We start from the raw sequence: 23,221 nt of genomic DNA on the forward strand, positions 1-23,221 counted from the left end.
AAGCGACAGCAACCGATGCCGGACCAAGACTTTGGAATTCAGGCCGACTGCAGGACCGCCTGACGACAGGATAAACCAAGTGTGATAACTGCAGCAGGGTATGCACTCGAACATCTACATTTATGGTAGGTACAAAACTGTACTTTCTCACCATAGCTCACAACTGTTAGAAATAAAAATCTAAACAAAGTTCAGAAATGGTGGTGGTTAGGGACTTTAGCCTCTTCTTACCCTGAAGCAAAGGTACAGGGTTTGAGCCTAAACACATGTGTTATGTGGGGGCATTCACACACACAGGCATGTATTGCAAGGTCTAGCAGTCCTGTGAACAACAAAAACTGAAAGCTCCTTGTTAACCCATTTCATTATTATTTAGATTACAACTCAATCAGCAGGGTCTTTAGCAAAGACTCAAGGTACAGAAAGGGTAAAATGAGCATAACACTGAATTTCTTTCTTGTCCCACCATGAAGAACTGAAGATATCCAAAGCAGCTGGGATACAAGTGTAGCATGCTGGTCTGCAGAGTAGGGGCAGACAGCTAACCACTTGTATAACTGACTGCCAAACACACTCAGCAGACAGCTGCGGACATTTTTTCTTTCATTCTGTTCAAGGACCAAAAAAAAAGCACAAATCCCTTAAGTAACAAATCTACACTCAAATGTATTTGTCTTGAGATAACGCCCTCCTGCCAAACTCTGAAAAACCATGCTGTGAAGTTCATATCACCATTCCATTACTGTCTGGCAAAATGGCATCAAAGTCAGGCATAAATACATATACATAGAGTGATGCTTGTGTTCCACACCACATAAAGCAACTCTATTTTTGTTTTACTTTGCTCGCTTGTCTGTGTACTTAATGAAGAATTTTCGACTGGAAACAGACTGCCTGCCTTGCTTGGATTACTTTCGAATACTTAGTAATGCTGTAGAATTATATATTTTCTATTATTACTTTTTGACTTGAGTTTACGTTCGCTACTTCTACTACTATTGTCTGATCTGATTAATATACAGTGATTAACTAGAAATATATGGACTGAAAATCTTCCACACAGATAAGTTTCTTACACTGTTTTGTTTTTAGACCCACTAGACTTTAGTGGGTTGTTTTGAGACTTCGGGGATACCACGGAGATTACTTTTTTTTTGTTAATATATATTAAAGACATACACACTTCCAGGCTGATCAAACAGTATGAGGCACAGGAGACACTCCAGGTGCAGTTAACTATTGACAAGACCCCTATAGAAATCATAGCTAGCTACTGGCCCCCAAATCTGACCCAAGATGCCCAAACTGCCTATCTAGACCTCTTCGAATCTGTCAAGATTCAACCCTTTACCCTGATCCTGGGTGACTTTTTAACTACCCAAACATAGACTGGAAGAACTACTCTTGCCGGAACACAAATGTCCAGAGATTCCTCAATTTTGTCAATGCAAATGCTTTGTAACAGCTAGTCGATACCCCCTCAAGAGGTGATAATATCTTGGACTTGGTATTAACCAACATGTTGCAGAAAAGCACCTACTACTCAAACAAATCCACCGGTCACAAAAAGCACTGGGTAAAGAAGCAAAACAGGTGGACTCAGCACAAAGATGGTCAAACTTTCCAAATCCGTTTCAATACCAAAGCAGTCCAAATGAACAGATGTAACAAGTAGATTCCAAAAATGTAAAATCTTTATTCCAGAACACAGAACAGATGAGCGCTTTCACGTACACAATGTACGCTTCCTCAGATCTAATTTCTTATGCTCTAAGCTAGTCTTTAAATACTCATTCTTAATTCAATTAACTCATTAACCAGATGGTCCAGATGAATCAATTAATTAATTAGTTGAGTTGGTTAAACTGATAGCAGTCAGATCTATATTATTTATATGTCATGCAACTTGTGCATATTCATATAGAATATGCATATATATATATATATATATATATATATATATATATATATATATATATATATATATATGTATGTATATATATATATATATGTCTCTAATTAAACATACATTACATAATAATAATGATAATAAAATTTCTATGAATAACAATCAATATCTACAACTAAGAAACATTAAATATACATATTTAAAATAAAATAATCAGATTCATGCAAAACATATAGACCTTGTGAATATAGATATAAATATGGATATTTTGATTATTAAATGAAACTCGACTACATTCTATTAATAAATATTCTGTGGGAGACAACACTCAGTCCCACCAATATTATATTGTGTTATTTTTATATTGTGTTATTTTTAATTTCTATTTTTATTTCCACTTTTATTTTTATATTTTAGCCAAAAATATATATTATAGACACTATCTCCTTTTTCTGAGTATGGGTTTAATTGATGCATATTGATTGATGCCTGGGTATATATGCACTCTAAGCTTAAAAATCCATTGCAGTTCCCTATTTTCCAATAAATTCACATGGTCCCCCCCTCTACAATCACTGTCCACTTTCTCTAACACTCTAAATTTAAACTGGTGATCATTATAATCTATAACATGCTTTGCTAGAGCGTTTAACACATTTTTACATTTTATATCATATATATGGTTATATACCCTGTTTTTCAATTTCCTTTGAGTTAACCCTACGTAAAACACTGGACAAGTCACAAGTGGCTAAATATATGAGGCTCTCTGTTTCACATGTTGCCTCAAAACTAAGAGTAAACATGTATTTCAACACTGGATGCACGAAAATCTGTTCATTAGTAATATGGGAACACATATTACAATGCTTACAAGGAAACGTACCTTGTCTTACATTTCCTTTCAAATCCAGGCTGTCGTTGATTCTAGGATTAGAGCATAGCAACCTTTTTAAGTTCCTGTTATTCCTGTAGGCAAATCTAGGATAGTTGCCTACAATTTTAATGGTCTTATCATCTATTGCCAAAATTTTGCTTCTTTACCCAGTGCTTTATTAACCAACATGAGTAACCACTGCAGCATCCCTGCAGTATCATCCTCCCTTGTAAGATCAGACCATAAAGCGGTCACATTCGACGTCACCATCTCCCTCGACCCCCTCTAACTAGGGTCAATCAAAAAAACTTCTCCAAAGCTGATTACAGCCTCCTGAGGTATGGTTTAAACAACTTCACAGCCCCCTCCCTCTCTCTAGGAACTGGCACCAGTATCCAAAACTGTACCATATTACTACACAAACGTTTATATAGTTACATGGAATTAGGAATACCTGACATGACTAAATCATCCTCCGCAAGGAAGAATAAACCTGACTGGTCAACATCTGCAATAAACACTATAACAAAAGAAAAAATTGCTGTCCAGGACCAAGAAGGAGCAAGTGTCCAGTTGGAAGCAATCTCTCCTTAGCCTATACAAGCAAATAAGAGCACTAGTGAAATTCTCCAAAGCAAACTTGGAGTTCAAATTGGTCACATCTAGTAGAGACGAACATAAGGCCTTCTTCACATATGTCCGTAATCTCAAAGGTAGCACCCAGATCTGTTCAGAACTGATGATAAAGGACACCACATATACAAATGCCATAGATATAGCAAACTTGCTGGTTGACAGATTCAGCAAAAATTTCACCCCTCTGTCCCCCATCAGTAAATCAGGACATTCCCAGTACCTGTCTCCTTCCCCTTGTATCTAGGGAGCGGGCCATCACTGCTCTCTCAAAGGCAAAAAATACAGCCTCTTTGGGACCTAATAACATCCCAGTCTGCATCCTACATGAACTCAGGCAGGAACCTGCAGCACCATTAGGTGCCCTATTCAACTAAAGCCAGAGTACCGGTTTTGTCCCAGCTGAGTGGAGAACAGACACCGTCATCCCTTTACACAAAGGTGGACTATCCGCTGATCTAGGAAATTGTAGACCCATCAGCCTAACTAGCCTGATCTGCAAGGCCATGGAACGGATTATCATGGACCTCATTAACATGGACATTGGCAACCTCCAAACACTGAATCCCACACAGTTTGACTTCATCAAGGGGAGGTCATGTCTGTTAAATTTGTTCGACTTTTTTGAGACAGTCACCAGAGCCATGGATGAGGTTAAGACAGTGCACACCACCTATCTTGACCTGGCCAAAGCCTTTGACACTATTCCCCACTCGGGCATAATAGATAAACTCTCTCAACTAGGCATCAATCCGTATGTTACCAGATGGGTAGCCAACTGGCTCACTGATAGAACCCATGTAGTCAAATTAGGGGAAACCACCTCAAAGAGTAGACTCAGGGGAAGCCACCTCAAGCAGTAGACCCGTATCGAGTGGCATACCCCAGGGTTCGGTCTTGGGGTCTCTGTTATTTGGGATATACTTTTCGGAGGTACAGAAAAAAAACAGTGGGCTTTGGCTGACCAAGTTTGCAGATGACTGCAAGTTGGGAGCTGTCATCAATTCCCTTAGTGACGTCTACATCCTCCAAGAGGGTCTCACCCAAACAAATGACTGGTGCCAGAAACATGGCCTCAAGCTGAATACAAAAAAAATGCATCATTGTCCCCTTTGGGGGGAGAGAGATGTCCCCACAAATTATCTCACTTAATAACAATGTTCTAAGCATGCAGTCAGTCATGAGGGATTTGGGCACCTAGATTGATAGCAGCCTAACGTTTGACCACCATGTTGTTTCCATTGTATGGAAAGCTTTCTACATGGCCCACCTCATAAGTAAGGGTATCTCATTAAGGGACAAGGAGGTCATAACATCCCTGTATTCTTCCCTTATAAGACCCATTATTGAGTACAACGCCCCATTCGGCATGTACCTCGCAAAGCACATGCAGCAGCTGGAGAGACCACAGAGGTTCCTCACCAGGAGAATCCAGCCCTCAAAAATCTACCATACACAGATGAGCTAAAAGACCATAGGCTAAAAGACGTATCCCTCTACTCTGTTTCATACAGACTCCTCAGAGGTGACCTCTGTCTGGCATACAAGGCGATCTCGGAGCCCACCTTGATGGGACTGCTGCATATCCGCAAGTCAAGCTCCACTTGAGTAACCTGCACACGTGGCCTTAACCTGGTCTGTGACATCAATAGGACTTGCTGGCGGGACAGATTTGTGTCCCAGAGACTCCCCCCATCTATGGAATAGACTCCTCACTACATCAAGCAGAGTACCTCTTACTGCTTTTGTGCAATCTGGATAACTGGATGGGAAATAGAAAATATATCCCTGGGATTCCACTTGTGTCCCTGCTGGACAGGGGCATCGGGTGCTGATTTGTCTATGCATGGGCTAAACTTTTGGCCAGGCTTATAAGGACCTCTGGGCCAGTAGCCTAGTAACTTCCTATGATGGCAAAATGAGCCTGAAGAACAGAAAAAAGGCTGTCCGGTATGCTGCGAGATGCTTCTTCGACTATGGAACCTGCAGATGTCTCTACTTTGGATGGGTCCGGAGCCGCTGTGCAGGCACTGGCTTTTGAGGGTGTATTCAGGCCTACAGACTTGCATTTTAAAGCAACGCCATCTTCTTCATCCAGGCCTAAAACTTCCCAGATGGCTTTCCTTACTACATAGAAACAAGTTTATTTGACAAACTACTTCAAACTATTGGCCACAAAGACCCAGCTATCTGCAAGGAAAATTCTGCAAGCCACGGGGTTCATGGCCTCTTGCATTCTACTAATTCCATATGCAAGACTGCATATGAGGAAACTACAATGGTAATTAAAAAGCCTATGGTGTCAACATTCACAGGACCTGGAATCAATGATTCCTATCATTCCTTGTATAAAGACAGAGTTCCTTTGGTGGTCAGAGGCCTGCTACTACAACAAGGGGCTCCCTTTCACTCTACCCCCTGCCACCCAAACCATAACAACAGACGCATCAGACTATGCATGGGGGGCTCACTTGTCAGGGCAGTCCATTCAGGGCAAATGGAACTCGAGACAGATGCACCTGCATATCAACCAAAAAGAAATGTTAGCTGTACAGAATTCCCTGACAGCCTTCAAATACCTCATTCTTCCAGGACAACTATTGGTAAAGACAGACAACACCACAGTTATGTGGTACATAAACAAGCAGTAGGGAACCCACCAAGTGCACCTACAGGCTCAGTTCCTGCCAGGCAAGCTAAATTCACTGGCAGATTACCTAAGCAGAAATCTCATGGACCCACACAAATGGAAACCGGAACCGAAAATATTTAATCTCTTGAGGAACAAATGGGGGGACTCCAGAGGTAGACCTGTTTGCCTCCCCTCAGAACTACCAATTGGACAAATTCTGCACACAGTCAAGCTTGGAACGTGGATGCCCTGTCATTTACCTGAGAAAGCCTCTCAGTTTATGCCTTTCCCCCTCTGCCTCTCCTCTCAAAGGTTCTGCAAAAGATCAAGCAGGACAAGCCAAGGACAAAATTGATTGCACCAGACTGGCCACATCAGCACTGGTACTCCCTTTTGTGCAGTTTGACAATGCTGAAAACATGGTATCTGCCTCAGACCCCTTCCCTGCTGTCCCAGCAGGTGGGCCAGATTCTGCACCCTCAGCTTCAAGCCCTGAACCTTGCAGCCTGGCTAATTCCTTGAGCTCTCCAATAGTATCCCTCATTAAGCAGGTGCTAGATGTCATTCTGGAGACAAGGAGGTCTAGTGCTAGAACATCCTATGCTGACAAGTGGAAAAGATACTGTTTGTGGAGCCAGACTCAGGGGATGGGCACAACGGTGCCCAGCTTACCTCATATTCTTCAGTACTTAACAGAAATGCTCCACAAGGGCCTATCCTTGTCAATTAAAATTCATGCTTCTGCCATTTCAGCACATTATAATACTGAGCTACCCCTCTTCTCTCACCCCCTGCTAAAGCAAGTCCTTACAGGGGCCAACAATTATTTAAGACCCCCCCCAGGAGAGTCCCTACTCCAGCCTGGGACCTTAACTTTGTATTAGAAAAGCTCCCTCTCCCTCTCTTTGAGCCAGCTGCAACTGCAGAGTTGAAATTCCTTTCTTGGAAAACAGCCTTCCTTCTAGACATCACTTCAGCAAGAAGAGTGGCTGAATTACAGGCCCTCATGGCAGTAGAGCCCTTCATTATCTTCCATGCAGACAGGGTTTCCCTCAGGACCAATCCTTCCTTTATGCCCTAGGTGGTGTCTAGTGTGGCCCTAAATCAATCCATTCATTTGCCTACTTTTCTCCCTAATCCACAAAACAAAGGAGAACGAATACTGTACTCTCTGGACGTGCACAGACAACTTAGATTTTATTTGGACAGAACTAAGCCTCTCAGAAAATCTGAACAGCTGCTAGTTGGCTTTGCTGCAGGGGCAGAGGGGAAGGCCATTTCAAAGCAAACCATTTCCAAATGGATAGCCCATTGCATTAATTTCTGCTACAAGCACCATGGAAAACCTTCCCCACAGGGTATAAGATCACATTCCACCAGGGCTGCAGCTGCCTCTACAGCCTTTCTCAGAGGAGTCCCTACCAGGGGCATCCTAGAAGCTGCTACTTGGTGCTCTGTACATACCTTCACCAAGCATTACCACATGCCTATTTTTTCTAAATCCAGAGCTGGTTTTGCCACTGCAGTCTTGCAGGGTTTTAAAGCTGGCCCTAATGCTCTCTAACTTCCTCCTCCCTTCCTTAGCTTTGGGAATCAACCCAAATGTGATGACTGCAACAGTGAAACACAAAGAACATAGTACAGTTGTGTGCACTTACCATAAATGTAGATGTTTGAGTGTATTCACTGTTGCAGTCCTGGTTACCCTCCCTCCAGCCCCCTGACTTCTCTTGGCTCTACCTTTCCTTCTTGTTTGGTGTATTTAAGTTTTCTGGTGTATTTGCTTTTTGATGGAGGTGTACTATAACATACAATTGCTTCTCATTGTGGGGGCACCTGACATCTGGGGCAAGAAAAACTGATGTAATGGCGTCTGCTGCATTTTTATACCCCTGACAACCTGATGTCATGGAAAAAGAGACAGCATTCGACGCATGAATCCAAGACTCTTGTATTCAGGCTGGCTGAGGGCTTCCTGCAGGCAGATAACTCAAATGTGATTACTGCAACAGTGAATGCACTCGAACATCTACATTTATGGTAAGTGTACACAACTGTACTTTGTGTTAGAGTACTTACCTTAGCCATAGATGTTTGCGTAAGTGGATCAGTGCTGCAGTAGTAGCTCCCACTCTCCATATCCCCCTCCGTTTTGCTTTTTTGCTAAGCTATGAAATTTGGAGAGGGTGAAGTAATGCTTTTTTGTCACACTTTGGATATTTTTATGGTTGTGTGTTTTTGAGAAGTAGGACCCTTCTTATTTGACATACACTGGTTTATTTTTCTGTGGACACTGATAATTAGTTGTGGTGTGGAGTGTGCTACCAGTAATTCTTCCTCTGTCTCAAGAGGAATTTCCCATTGGGGATTTCTTGCTCTAAAGTAAGCACAAGATAGATTGAGCCACTCTTTTTTGCTTGTGGACTGGTTTCCTGCTGATGATCATCTGTGTAGTGAAGTGACCAGTTCTGCTCTTACTACTCTAATACCCAGTCTGGAAGAACTGACAATCTACTAATGACTAATCCAGCATATTAAACATTCCACAGTAGCAGCAATCCTTTTATTCAAACATCTATGGATGTCCTTCAAGGATGCATCTGCAGTCCTTACAAATGGGTTGTCCTGTCGTCAGGCAGCCCTTCGGTCGGCCGGATTCCAAAGTCTGGGTCCGGCTTCGGCTGGTGTCGCACTTCACCCGACGTCATCGCTGCAGTTTTACGGGTATAAAGGCATCAGCCGACGCCATCTTCCTCAGTCTTTCTTGCCGCGTGGCGCCCGAAGCAGAAGCTGTTCGCAAGTGCCGGTCGGTCAGATCCAGAGATTACTACTACCGAATACTACTTCGAAGACTTCTAAAAAGCTAAGTACCCCGTTGGGGACTCTTTCTTGCCTCAGCCGATGTCAGAGAAAGTGAATAACTGTTTATCTTGTGGGAAACAAATACCTCATAAGGATTTCCACTCCTACTGCATACATTGTTTAGGCCCAGACCACGACGTAGCAGCTTGTCTAGCCTGTGCTTCTTTTAACCGACGGACGATTAGACGTCGGTCGGAGTTTGCTGAACAGATATTCGGCTCTGATTTTGCCTATATTATGCCGTCGGATCCTCCGACTACTCAAATTTCCAAAAAACGCAAAGAAAAGGACCGACACTCGCGGTCCGCGGTTTTGATTAAGCAAACCGCGAGTGTCTCGGTTTCGGCCGAAACCGAGCAAGCGGTTCTTTCTTCAGCCGAAACCATGCCTTCTACCGAAGCCTCCTCTAACCTGGTAGAATCGGCTTCTGAAATCCAACCTTCTGTTGCGGTTTCTCAGGAATTATCAGACACTATTCCCCTGGATATTTCTACCCCTGCACGTGGAGCTGCTAGGCCTCCAGCAGCCATGTCTATTAAGGCCTTTGCCAGGGCTAAAGCAGCCAAAGTTTCAAAACGGTGCCTGCCAAACCCCCCTCACACAGGCCCAGCACCAGCTCCCATATGCTTTCCTTGGCTGAGGATCTAATTTCTTTAATTCGTGGATCCCAGCCTCATCCAGACAGGACCTCTCTCCCACCTCCAGAAGAGGCCTAGAGCAGAGCCCCCTGAGCCAGTATCCACAGATGATTCCTCTGATGACTCAGAGCATACAGATCCTCCTGAGGCTTCTTATTCCCCTTACGAAGACTCTGATGCTGAAGAGTCCATTCCTTCAGCCTCTCCTCCTGAGGAATTTTCCTTTGGGGAAACTTTGCATGCTATGAGGGAACAATTTCAGTGGCAGGGCCAAGATTTCTCAGACTCCAGAAAAAGGCTTAGAACCTTTCTACATTTGCCACAACATAGGCCTTTAGCCATACCTCCAGTTCTTTCTGTTGTAGATGATGCATTTAATGATGCTTGCACTGCTCCTGATTCATTACCTCCGGCTCCTGCTAAGCCCGATAGGTTCTACAGGGTCCCGGACACTCATCACCATTTATATAAGGCTCCCTTTGCAGACCCAGAGACTATCTCCCAGGGCCCTAAAGCTGTTGCAGCTACTTCTACTAAAAACCCCCTCCCCTCTGAAAGGGAATCTAGGTCCTTAGAGAGATGGGGTAAAAAAGTTTACACTTCTGCTACTTTGTCAGCAAGGGCTTTGAACTGCCAATTTCATATGATTCAATATCAAGAGTTTATGCTTGACCAGTTAACTAAAAAGCTGTCCTCTGAAGAATCTTTAGATAAAAAATATGTTCAGGAAATGGTACATAACATACAGCAGGTTAGTAACCATTCTTTAAAATGTGGCTATGATGCACTGGAGGCTTCCTTTAGATCAGCCATGACTGGCACAGTTATCAGGAGACATGCATGGTTGAAAGAACAGGCATTACCAGACCATGTCAAATCAAAGCTTTTGGATGCACCTATGGACAAGGTCAATTTATTTGGTTCCCCTGCACAACAGGTACTAAAAAAGATGGAGGAGAAGGCGAAATCTGTACAAACAGTGAAAGATTTCTTACAGGTACAACCTCCAAGGTTTAGCAGGAATTGGCCCTCCAAGAATTGGTCCTTTCCGGACTCCTCTAAGACACAGAGAGGCAGGAACAGGCGTTCTAGAGGCAGAAACCAATCCAGGGGTGCCTACAGGGGATGCCAGTGGCAAGGTAACAACCAGCGAGGCACAGACGCAGCCACCACCACTACGACAACTCAATCACAGTGACTTGGCAGTGACACCGCCTACCAGGGAACAACTAGAAGCACCCTTAGGAGGAAAGCTAACCTTATTTTCAAAGAACTGGCATTGCATCACAAGGGAAAAATGGATTTTGCAAACTATAGACCAAGGTTACAGGTTCCACTTCCATACTCTACCAGGAAAGACAGGAATGCCAAACTTACCACCCACTCAAAGGGCAGAAGCTCTAAAGCAAATATCTCAACTATTAAGAATGAGAGCTGTGGAAAAGGTACCATCTATGGAGAAAGGAAAGGGATTTTACTCCAAACTCTTCCTGGTACCAAGAAAAGAAAACAAATGGAGACCTATTCTAGACCTGTCCGCTTTAAACGCATTCCTCATTGTTCCAAAATTCAAAATGCTGACCCTACAGCAGCTTCTTCCCATGCTGGGCAAGGAGTCTTGGCTGGTAACTCTAGATCTCAAGGAGGCATACCTGCACGTCCCCATTCGACCAATTTGCAGAAGATACCTCAGATTTCTTGCAGGATCAGAGCTTTATCAATTTTCAGCATTGCCCTTTGGCTTGTCTACTGCGCCCAGAGTGTTCACGAAATGCCTGGCATCAGTAATTGCTCATTGCAGACTTCAGGGGATCCAAATATATCCCTACCTGGACGACTGCCTGATACAAGCGGACAACAAAAACAAGCTAACAGAAGACTTACAGAGAGTCATTTACCTGTTACAAGCCCTGGGATATACAGTCAATATAAAAAAGTCAAGGCTGATTCCATCCCAAAGAATAACCTTTCTGGGTGCAGAGCTGGACACTTCAAAACAAATGGCATTCCTAACTGCAGAAAAGAAAGAGCAACTACCTCTCTACTTCTTGGCATTAACAAAGCAGAACCATCTAACTGCAAGAAAAGTGCTTCAAGCCCTAGGCTTCATGGCATCCTGCATAATTCTGGTCCCTCATGCCAGACTGCATATGAGAAAGCTACAGTGGTACCTGAAAAATTTGTGGTCCCAACACAAGCACAGCCTAGAAACCAAAATTCCAATAATCCCATGCCTGAAGCAAGAGTTCCTATGGTGGGCCCAGGCCTGTCAATCAAACACAGGATTGCCCTTCTGCAACAGTCAACCAAACCAAACCATCACGACAGATGCCTCAGACCTCGGTTGGGGGGCACACATGCTGGGCAGGTGCATACAAGGCTTATGGACTCAAGACCAGCTGTGCCTGCACATAAATCTAAAGGAAATGCTGGCAGTAAAATTGGCAATCCAGTCATTCAGACAGTTTCTCCAGGAAGGTCAGTTGATGATAAGGACAGACAACACCACAGTTATGTGGTACATCAACAAACAGGGAAGCACACATTCATATCCTCTATGCCGGCTGGCACTGGACCTATGGGATGTGGCTCTGAGCTACAACATTCAGTTACAAGCAATTTTTGTACCGGGAAAAGAAAACATTCTAGCAGACATATTAAGCAGAACTACCACAGATGCCCACGAATGGATGCTACATCCGGACATCTTCAAAGCCATTACAAGAAAATGGAGATTACCACAAATGGACTTGTTTGCATCCCCACTCAATCATTAGCTCAAGAAATTCTGCACAAGGACATACCACCCACTTGCTTGGAAGGTGGACTCCCTATCTTTCAGTTGGAAAAATCTGACAGCATACGCATTCCCACCTCTTCCTTTGATGCACAAGGTGCTTCTGAAGATCAAAGAGGACCGTCCAAGGATCATTCTAATAGCTCCAGACTGGCCAAGACAACATTGGTACCCACTACTGAGAAGCATGTCTCGGGAACAAATATGGACACTACCCCTGATCCCATTACTGTTAACACAGAACAACTACAACATCCTGCATCCGAACCTGAAAACTCTGCAGCTGACTGCCTGGAACATTACATAAGAGCAATTAACCCAAATTTATCCCAAAGGGTTAAAGACATAATCCTGGAGGCTCGTAGACCTTCAACAAGAAAGAATTATGCAGCAAAGTGGAAAAGATATCTCATTTGGAGTACTGCAAAGGGCAAAGATGTGACACTGGTAAACATAGCCAACATCCTGGAGTACTTGGCAGAGCTCTTCCATACAGGCCTGTCCTATTCCTCCATCAAGATACATGCATCAGCTATTTCAGCAGAATACAGCTTGGATCCTCCTGTCTTCTCTCATCCTCTGCTCAGACAGTTTCTGAGAGGAATCAAAAATGTAAAACCTCCTAGGAAACCACCATTGCCAGCATGGGACTTGAACTTTGTGCTAGAAAAATTGACACTTCCCCTTTGAACCAGCAGCAACAGCAGAATTGCAATACTTATCCTGGAAGACTGCTTTCCTGCTGGCAATAACTTCAGCAAGAAGGGTCTCTGAACTACAGGCATTAATGGCAGTGCAACCCTTCCTGATCTTCCATCAAGATAAAGTGTCCATGAGAACAAATCCTACATTCATGCCTAAAGTGGTATCCAGAGTGTCATTAAACCAGGCTATCCACCTACCTACATTCTTCCCCAACCCACAGAACAGGGGAGAAAGACTCTTACATACCTTGGATGTACATAGGCAATTACGCTACTACCTGGACAGGACCAAGTCCAATAGAAAAACTGACCAGCTTCTGGTAGCATATGCAACAGGAAAGGAAGGAAAACCAATTTCAAAACAGACAATCTCCAAATGGATAGGAAATTGCATTAAATTTTGTTACTCCTACCATGGAAAGAAAACTCCAGAGAACATCAGGCCTCACTCCACAAGGGCTACTGCCACTACCACAGCTTTCTTCACGAGGAGTGGCTACTAAGGACATTATAGAGGCTGCTACTTGGACCTCCGTGCATACATTTGCCAAGCATTACAATTTACCTTTATACTCTAGATCCCGAGCAGGTTTTGCCACTGCTGTTTTGCAAGGGATCCTAGCTACACCATAATCTCTACCTTTTTCCTCCTCCCTAGTTTAGCTATGGTATTCTACCCATTTGTAAGGACTGCAGATGCATCCTTGAAGGACATAGTACAGTTTTGTACCTACCATAAATGTAGATGTCCGATAGGAATGCATCTGCAGTCAGGATTACCCACCCACCTTCCCCTCTGAGGTACTCCTAGGGTATTTGCCATCCTTCAGCTAGCTTGGGGGGGATCTATTATGGTGTATTTGTTTGTATATATGTACATACATGCTTATTTTATGTGTTTGCTCTCTACTTTTTGGAAACATTGGCATTTATCCAAATTTAGCCATCCAAGAGGGCACCTGGCATCTGGGGCAAGAAACACTGAGGAAGATGGTGTCGGCTGATGCCTTTATACCCGAAAAACTGCAGCGATAACGTCGGGTGAAGTGCGACACCAGCCGAAGCCGGACCCAGACTTTGGAATCCGGCCGACCGAAGGGCTGCCTGACGACAGGACAACCCATTTGTAAGGACTGCAGATGCATTCCTATCGGACATCTACATTTATGGTAGGTACAAAACTGTACTTTATGGTGTACTCTCATACAACTATACCTTCTCTGTTTTATCTCAATAGTTTTGTAATGATGGGCCCATTCAGTATTATGACTAATGTGTTTTTCTGTTTACAGTGGGTTCATTGTATGTTACAGTCATTAAAATTTGGTTCAGCCATTCTAACTATAAACATTTTTTTCTAGGGTAAGTGTTACCTGCGTCTTCGTGGTAAATGGAACGTCTCATTATCTTGCTTTATTTGTTGAACTTAAAATTAGTTTTAACTTGAATGTCTTTTCATGAAAGTTGATTGGCCAGCTCCGCATGTACAAGTTTAAACATACTGTTGTAGTTTGAACTTCATGCTTCCTTCATGCAGTTTTTGTGGTTAAAATCCTCACATTTTTCTTTTTTTTTTTTTAGACTGCAGGTATAGGAGCGTCAGCTCATTTGGTTAACTTTAAAGGAACGGATACAGTAGCAGGAATCACTTTAATCAGTAAATACTATGGCACCAAAGATGCTGTGGCAGGCTACTCTGTTCCAGCTGCAGAACACAGGTAATTTTTTGGAATATATATTTGCCTTCACTGTCTAATTCATTTTATGTCTCACTATTATAAAATTTGAGCTATCTTATACATTTTTTATGTATTCTTTTTTTTTTTTTTTTATAGCTGACTGTACTGGTTTGACTTTCTGTGGGGGCATCATTTTATTTGTTGTGTATAAATGTGTAAACCCAGTAACTTTTCCTTTTGTGTTGTTTCACAAGTGCTAAATGCTGTAATGTCATAACACTTGAACCCATATTCCATCAGCACACTGAATTTTTTTTAACAAGTTAGGTGTTCTACAGACATTCCAGGGATGGCATTTGTTGGAGTTCAATCCAGAAGGAGAAGATCATTAGTGGTACAGGCCCTGTTTTTTTTTTTAGCATTCATTACCTCAGCTTGTTTTCTTGTATTTAGAAATGAACCTAGGTTGCTGAAAGGATTAGGCAACATACAGACTGTGTCCTCTGTGCTATAGTGGGATTTGGTACTACAGGTAACTGTTGCTGAACTTACTTTAGTGGAGTTTAACTTGGTCTTGTGTGTGAATAAACATTAATTGTCTGAAGGCATGATCACCTGTCAGTAAAGACCACTTCTCTGTATCATTATGTGCACCCTGTCCTGCCTTCTGTACTAACAAGAGCTTAAATTAGTCACATTTCTAAATGCGCTGCATTTAGAGGACTGAGCTTTACAGCTACTGTGTAAAGGTCATGTAATACTAGAAGGTGGACCATAGTTGTCCAACTTTTTGAGTAAGGACATTGGAAGGAAGAGATGAGTGTCATAGAATATAACAGAAATGTTTAGGCTGAAATTAACCACAGAGGTTGCTCACTAAAAGAATACAGGCAATAAACAGCAAGTCCTATGTGGACCATCTCAAAGCCATATCCCACTACTCGGTTTCCTACAGACTGCTGCTCAGCTTTATATGTCTAACATGCAAGGCATCCTCTGATCCCACACTGATGAATTTATTGCACATCCACAAAACAAATGTCATCAGAAACGTTCTATGTTCAGCCATCAAACGGAATGTCCATCGAATGGCTGAACATCAAACCCTATCCATCAAACATTCATTCATCGAATGTTCATTTCAGCGACAGGGAAAGTAACTAGTTGGCCACCACTTCCCATCTACCCTTTTCCCCACTGTAGTGCGGCATCAGAGTTGGTATATATAGTTAAAGGGAGGTGTGGGAGGTGAAATACTGTGGTGGGGCACACAGGAAAGTGATGGCCAACTAGTTACAGAGAGCCCATTGGAAATACCTGTTCTAAGGACCTAGGTATGTTTCACCAACCTTTTTTCCAGTCATAACTTTAGTAGCAAGTAAGATTCTTCTTGTCATAAACAACTGTTAATGGATGCTGCAGTTCATTACTGGTTGCAGTGTTTCACCCTTATAAGATAGAGCCAACATATTCAGTCCCTTTCCTAGAATTCCAAGCATTCTGAATTCTCGCTATGCACTCATACAGACAACAGCAAAAACCCTTTCAAATTTTTATTTTATTTATTTTTATTTTTGCACTCTGAAGAGAATGTATTTTTTCTAGCATTCTTTCGTCTTCATGGCCTTTTTGATGTAGAAGCTAAAGCAGTCTGTATTTTTTCTTAAGTCTTTCTACTGCTTTTTGGATAAAGCTGTTTATTTCTTTAGGAAGGGGAGGAGACTGGAGTTCTTTAGATGTCTGTCAGTGCTAAATTGTGATACTTTGTGTTGCAACTGTAGACTTGTTTCATTTTATTTTCCCTTTCCCTTTAAAGACTATCAGTGTGTTGTAGGATAATTTCCTTTTAAAGTCTTGGGTGATGCTCTGATTTCATTTTCTTCCTCTCTTCAACTTTTTTATATTTTCTAATACTTAAGTGTTTTGAAATTAAATGTTTTCAAACTACATGTTTCTTTACTTTGTTACTTTTCATAAACATTCAATTATTCACCTTGTGGCTTTATTAGGTAATTGTAGAAAATCATACTAAACTTGTAAGATTCATGCAGAATTACTATGGTAAACATCTTTTCTGGCAGATACTATTAAAACTGATTCAGATTTTCTTAAGAGTATTTTAAAATTGCATCCCAGGCAGAAATTTTGTTTTCATAGTATTTAAATGTTTTCAAAATTGTGATAAAAAGATGATGTCCTTCCTTAGCCCAGTTGCAGTATTGTTTCCAACTGTAATATCCTGCCAAGGATAGCTGAACATCCGGCCACATACCAAAGCCTTTATACATGTGCCATATGTCAGACGTATGCTCCGTGTCTGAGGCATAAGGTACATATGTGACGTATGAGTACTAAATCCTCAGAGCTTCTTTTCCACCAATTCAGATGCTACCTTGAATTCAAGTTGGTACAGCTACCATGCCTGGTAAAGATGAATGCCCCATTGGTGTCTGTTCCTTCCTCTTTTTCTTTGCTTTTACCTTTTAACATGTCATGTAGGAAAGGAAAATGAGTGTGGGAGGCATATTCCCATAAAGATAGACACGAGCAGTGCCTTTTTTGTTTGGCTGTATAGTCATAATTACTGTGAGATTTGTCAGCTGTTTGTCCATAAGACTTTCTGCAGTCATATCATCCCTTTCCATTTAATTTGAAAACCAGTGTCTAAAACTATTGGCTCAGGGTATTATGGCCTCTGAATCTGCCCACTCCCATCTTCAGAAAAAAGCCAGAAGGACACTGCATGACTCTTTCGCTGTCCAGCCTCCTCAAGATGTTTCTGTTGGCTTGAAGTACCCGAGGGCCATTCAGTGCCTGTGTCAGCTCTCTGTCGCATCTCAGTTGGAGGCCGACATGTGGCTGCCTACCTGCATGTCCACCAAGACTGTACCTACATCTGTTGCAGATGTGCAGGGGGAATCATGGATGATTATATTGGAGGGGCTTAGGGTTATTCCCCAAGTACTTGTTAGGGAAGAGGTGTGTAGTGTCCTCACTGAATCTAGACAGGAGTCTGAACCTCCTAAATTTGTTAAAGCTGATGTTCCTTTAAAAAAAAAAAAAATCAGAAAGCCAGACACGTGTTCCCTGTGGCTAATGATACACACAGGAAATGGCAGAGTTTTACTCTGGGGATGTCCTTCAAGGATGCATCTGCAGTCCTAACAAATGGGTTGTCCTGTCGTCAGGCAGCCCTTCGGTCGACCGGATTCCAAAGTCTGGGTCTGGCCTCGGCTGGTGTCGCACTTCACCCGACATCATCTCTGCTGGTCTTCGGGTATAAAGGCATCAGCCGACGCCATTTTCCCCAGTCTTTCTTGCCGCGTGGCGCCCAAAGCAGAAGCTGTTCGCAAGTGCCGGTCGGTCAGATCCAGAGATTACTACTACCGAATACAACTTCGAAGACTTCTAAAGCTAAGTACCCGTTGGGGACTCTTTCTTGCCTCAGCCGATGTCAGAAAAAGTAAATAACTGTTTAACTTGTGGGAAACAAATACCTCATAAAGATTTCCACTCTTACTGCTTACCTTGTTTAGGCCCAGACCACGACGTAGCAGCTTGTTTAGCCTGTGCTTCCTTCAACCGACGAACGCTTAGGCGTCGGTCGGAGTTTGCTGAACAGTTTTTCGGCTCAGATTTTGCGTACATTATGCCGTCGGATCCTCCGACTACCCAAATTGTTAAAAACGCAAAGAAAAGGACCGACACTCACGGTCCGCAGTTTCGGCCGAAACCACAGTAAAGCAAACCGCGAGTGTCTCGGTTTCAGCCGAAACCGAGCAAACGGTTCAATCTACAGCCGAATCCATGACTACTACCGAGGCCCCTTCTACCCTAGCTGAATCGGCCTCTGAAATTTTACCTACAACTGTGGTTTCTACAGAGTTATTGGACACCATCCCTTTGGATGTCTCTACCCCAGCACGTGGTGCTGCTAGGCCTCCTGCAGCCATGTCTATAAAGGCCTTTGCCAGGGCTAAAGCAGCCAAAACTGCTAAATCAGTGCCTGTTAAGCCCCCCTCTCACAGGCCCAGCTCCAGTTCACAAATGCTTACTTTGGCAGAGGATCTCATCTCCTTAATAAGAGGATCCCAATCTCACCCAGACAGGGCCTCACAACCCTCAGAAAAGAGACCCAGAGTAGAGCCCCCTGAGCCAGGCTCCTCAGATGACTCTTCTGATGACTCAGACATTACAGACCATCCAGAGGCTCCTCTTTCTACTTATGAAGATTCTGATGCTGAAGAATCTATTCCTTCTGCCTCTCCACCAGAGGAATTTTCCTTTGGAGAAACCTTACATGCCATGCGAGAGCAATTCCAATGGCAGGGACAAGATTTCTCAGATTCAAGGAAAAGGCTTAGGACCTTTTACACTTACGCAGCATAGGCCCTTAGCTATACCTCCAGTTCTTCCTGTTGTGGATGATGCCTTTATTGATGTTTGCACTGCCCCTGATACTTTACCTCCAGCCCCTGCTAAGCCCGACAGGTTCTACAGGGTACCGGACACTCATCACCACTTATACAAGGCCCCTTTTGCAGATCCGGAGACTATCTCCCAGGGGCCTAAGGCAGTAGCTTCGACCTCAGCAAAAACCCTCTCCCTTCTGATAGGGAATCCAGGTCCTTAGAGAGATGGGGTAAAAAAGTATACACCTCTGCTACTCTCTCAGCTAGAGCTTTGAACTGTCAGTTTCATATGATCCAATACCAAGAGTTTATGCTTGATCAGTTAACTAAGAAACTGTCCTCTGATGATTCCTTATATAAGAAATATGTTCTAGAAATGGTGAATAACATTCAGCAGGTTAGTAACCATTCTTTAAAATGTGGCTATGATGCACTGGAGGCTTCATTTAGATCAGCCATGACTGGCACAGTTATAAGAAGGCATGCATGGTTGAAAGAGCAGGTCTTGCCGGATCATGTTAAAGCAAAGCTTTTAGATGCTCCTATGGACAAGGTCAGTCTATTTGGTTCTCCTGCCCAACAAGTAATGAGGAAAATGGAAGGGAAGGCAAAATCTGTACAAACAGTTAAAGATTTCTTACAGGTACAGCCCCCAAGGTTCAGCAGGAACTGGCCTTCCAAAAATTGGTCCTTTCCAGACTCCTCTAAAAGCCAGAGAGGCAGGAATAGACGTTCCAGAGGCAGAAATCAATCCAGAGGAGGTGCCTACAGGGGACGCCAGTGGCAAGGCAATAACCAACGAGCCACGGATACAACCACTACCACTGCAACAGGACAATCACAGTGACTTGGTTCTAACACCTACCAGGGAACAAATTGTAGCACCCTTAGGCGGAAAGTTAGCATTATTTTCAAAAACTGGCACTATATCACAAGAGACAACTGGATTTTGCAAACTATAGACCAAGGGTACAGGTTTCATTTCCACACCTTACCAGCAAAAGAGGAATGCCAAACCTGCCACCAAATCAAAAGTCAGAAGCCCTAAAACAAATAGCTCAATTAAAAAAGATGAGAGCTGTGGAAAGGGTACCACCTACAGAACAGGGCAAGGGATTTTACTCCAGACTCTTCCTAGTACCAAGAAAAGAAAACAGTTGGAGACCTATTCTCGACCTGTCCGCTTTAAACACATTCATCATTGTTCCAAAATTCAAAATGCTGACCCTACACCAACTTCTTCCCATGCTGGGCAAGGAGTATTGGCTGGTAACTCTAGATCTCAAGGAGGCATACCTGCACGTCCCCATACGACCAATTTGCAGAAGATACCTCAGATTTCTTGCAGGATCAGAGCATTATCAATTCTCAGCATTGCCCTTTGGCTTATCTACTGCGCCCAGAGTGTTCACAAATGCCTGGCACCAGTAATCGCTCATTGCAGGCTTCAGGGAATCCAAATTTATCCATACCTGGGCGACTGCCTGATACAAGCGGACAACAAAAGCAAGCTGACACAAGACTTACAAAGAGTCATTTGCTTACTACAAGCTCTGGGATACACAGTCAATTTAAAAAAGTCAAAACTGATACCATCCCAGACAATAACATTCTTGGGTGCAGAATTGGACACAGTAAAACAGATGGCATTCCTAACTACAGAAAAACAAGAACAACTTCCTCTGTACTTCTTGACACTAGCAAAGCAGAACAAACTAACAGCAAGGAAAGTTCTGCAGGCTTTGGGTTTCATGGCATCCTGCATAATCTTGGTCCCCCATGCCAGACTGCATATGAGAAAGCTACAGTGGTACCTAAAGAATTTATGGTCTCAACACAAGCACAGCTTAGAAACCGAAATACCATTAATTCCATGCCTGAAACAAGAGTTCCTATGGTGGGCTCAGACATGCCAGGCAAACCCAGGATTGGCCTTCCACAACATTCAAGCAAGCCAAACCATCACAGCGGACGCCTCAGACCTCGGTTGGGGGCACACATGCTGGACAAGTGCATTCAAGGCCTATGGACTCCAGATCAGCTACACCTGCACATAAATCAAAAGAGATGCTGGCAGTAAAACTCGCAATCCAGAATTTCAGAACATTCATCCAAAGAGGCCATGTGATGATAAGGACAGACAACACCACAGTCATGTGGTACATCAACAAACAGGGAGGTACTCATTCATACCCCTATGCCGAATGACTCTGGACCTGTGGAATATGGCTCTGAGCTACAACATTCAATTACAGGCAATATTTGTACCGGAAAAGAAAACATCCTAGCAGACATGTTAAGCAGAACTACCTCGGATGCTCACGAATGGATGCTACACCCGGACATCTTCAAGGCCATCACAAAGAAATGGGGAATGCCACAAATAGACCTATTTGCATCCCCACTCAACCACCAGCTCAAGAAATTCTGCACAAGGACTTACCACCCTCTTGCTTGGAAGGTGGACTCTCTATCCTTCAATTGGAAAGGCCTAACAGCATATGCATTTCCACCCTTCCTTTGATGCACAAGGTACTACTGAAAATCAAAGAGGAACGCGAAGGATAATTCTGATAGCTCCAAATTGGCCAAGACAACATTGGTATCCATTACTGAGGAGCATGTCTCGGGGGGGAAACGTGGACTCTAACCCTGATTCCTTTGATGTTGACTTAGTGCAACTACAACATCTTGCATCCAAACCTGAAAACTCTGCAACTCACTGCCTGGAACATTACATAAGAACATCTAACCCAGATTTATCCCAAAGGGTTAAAGACATTATCCTTGAGGCCCGCAGACCTTCTACCAGAAGGAACTATGCAGGGAAATGGAAAAGGTTTGTCATTTGGAGTACGGAAAGAGGAAAGATGTGTCAAAAGTAGATATTGCCAACATCCTGGAATATTTGGCAGAGCTCCTACATTCTGGCCTGTCTTATTCCTCCATCAAGATACATGCATCAGCTATTTCTGCAGAATACAGCCTCGATCCTCCTGTCTTCTCATCCTCTACTCTGGCAGTTCCTCAGAGGAATTAAGAATGTAAAACCTCCTAGGAAACCACCATTACCAGCATGGGACTTGAATTTTGTGCTAGAAAAATTGACACTCCCTCCATTCAACCAGCAGCAACAGCAGATCTTCAACACCTATCCTGGAAAACTGCTTTCCTACTGGCAATTACTTCAGCAAGAAGGGTTTCAGAACTACAGGCTTTAATGGCAGTACAACCCTTCCTAATCTTCCATCAAGACAGAGTGTCCATGAGAACTAATCCTACATTTATGCCTAAGGTGGCATCCAGACTGTCTCTAAACCAGGCAATCCACCTACCTACCTTCTTTCCCAATCCACAGAACAAAGGGGAAAGACTGCTGCATACCTTGGATGTACATAGACAGTTGCGCTACTACCTGGACAGAACCAAGGGCAATAGAAAAACTGACCAGCTCCTAGTAGCCTATGCAACAGGAAGGGAAGGAAAAGCAATTTCCAAACAGACAATCTCCAAGTGGATAGGAAATTGCATAAGATTCTGTTACTCCTATCATGGAAAGCAAATTCCACAGAACATAAGGCCTCATTCTACAAGGGCTACAGCCACTACCACAGCCTTCTTACGAGGAGTGGCTACCAAGGACATTATTGAGGCTGCTACTTGGACCTCCGTGCATACATTTGCCAAGCATTATAACTTACCTCTATACTCTAGATCCCGAGCAGGCTTTGCCACTGCAGTGTTGCAAGGGATCCTAAGTACACCATAATTCTTATTCCTCCTCCCTAGTTTGGCTATGGTATTCTACCCATTTGTTAGACTGCAGATGCATCCTTGAAGGACATAGTACAGTTTTGTACCTACCATAAATGTAGATGTCCGAACAGGATAGCATCTGCAGTCAGGATTACCCACCCTCCTTCCCCTCTGTGGTACTCCTAGGGTATTGCCCACCTAATAGCTAGCTGGGGGGGGGATCTCTTATGGTGTATTTGTTTGTATATATGTACATACATGCATATTTTTTGTGTTTGCCTTCTACTTTTTGGGAAACATTGGCATTTACCCAAAAATTTAG

The 23,221-nt window shown here is 43.2% G+C and overlaps 1 protein-coding gene across 1 annotated transcript in view; it reads left to right on the forward strand.

Moving 5' to 3' along the window:
* Positions 1–23,221, forward strand: part of NAMPT (nicotinamide phosphoribosyltransferase) — a gene marked incomplete in the record, with an annotated part of 586,193 nt that overhangs the window by 281,042 nt on the left and 281,930 nt on the right. Inside the window, 1 exon segment of the mRNA XM_044088535.1 lies at positions 14,634–14,770. Within this exon segment, the coding sequence (XP_043944470.1) occupies positions 14,634–14,770 (137 nt within the window).

The sequence above is a fragment of the Protopterus annectens genome, chromosome 11.part0, assembly GCF_019279795.1.
Source record: "Protopterus annectens isolate FY-2018-M chromosome 11.part0, PAN1.0, whole genome shotgun sequence".
Classification (NCBI taxonomy): Eukaryota; Metazoa; Chordata; order Ceratodontiformes; family Protopteridae; genus Protopterus; species Protopterus annectens.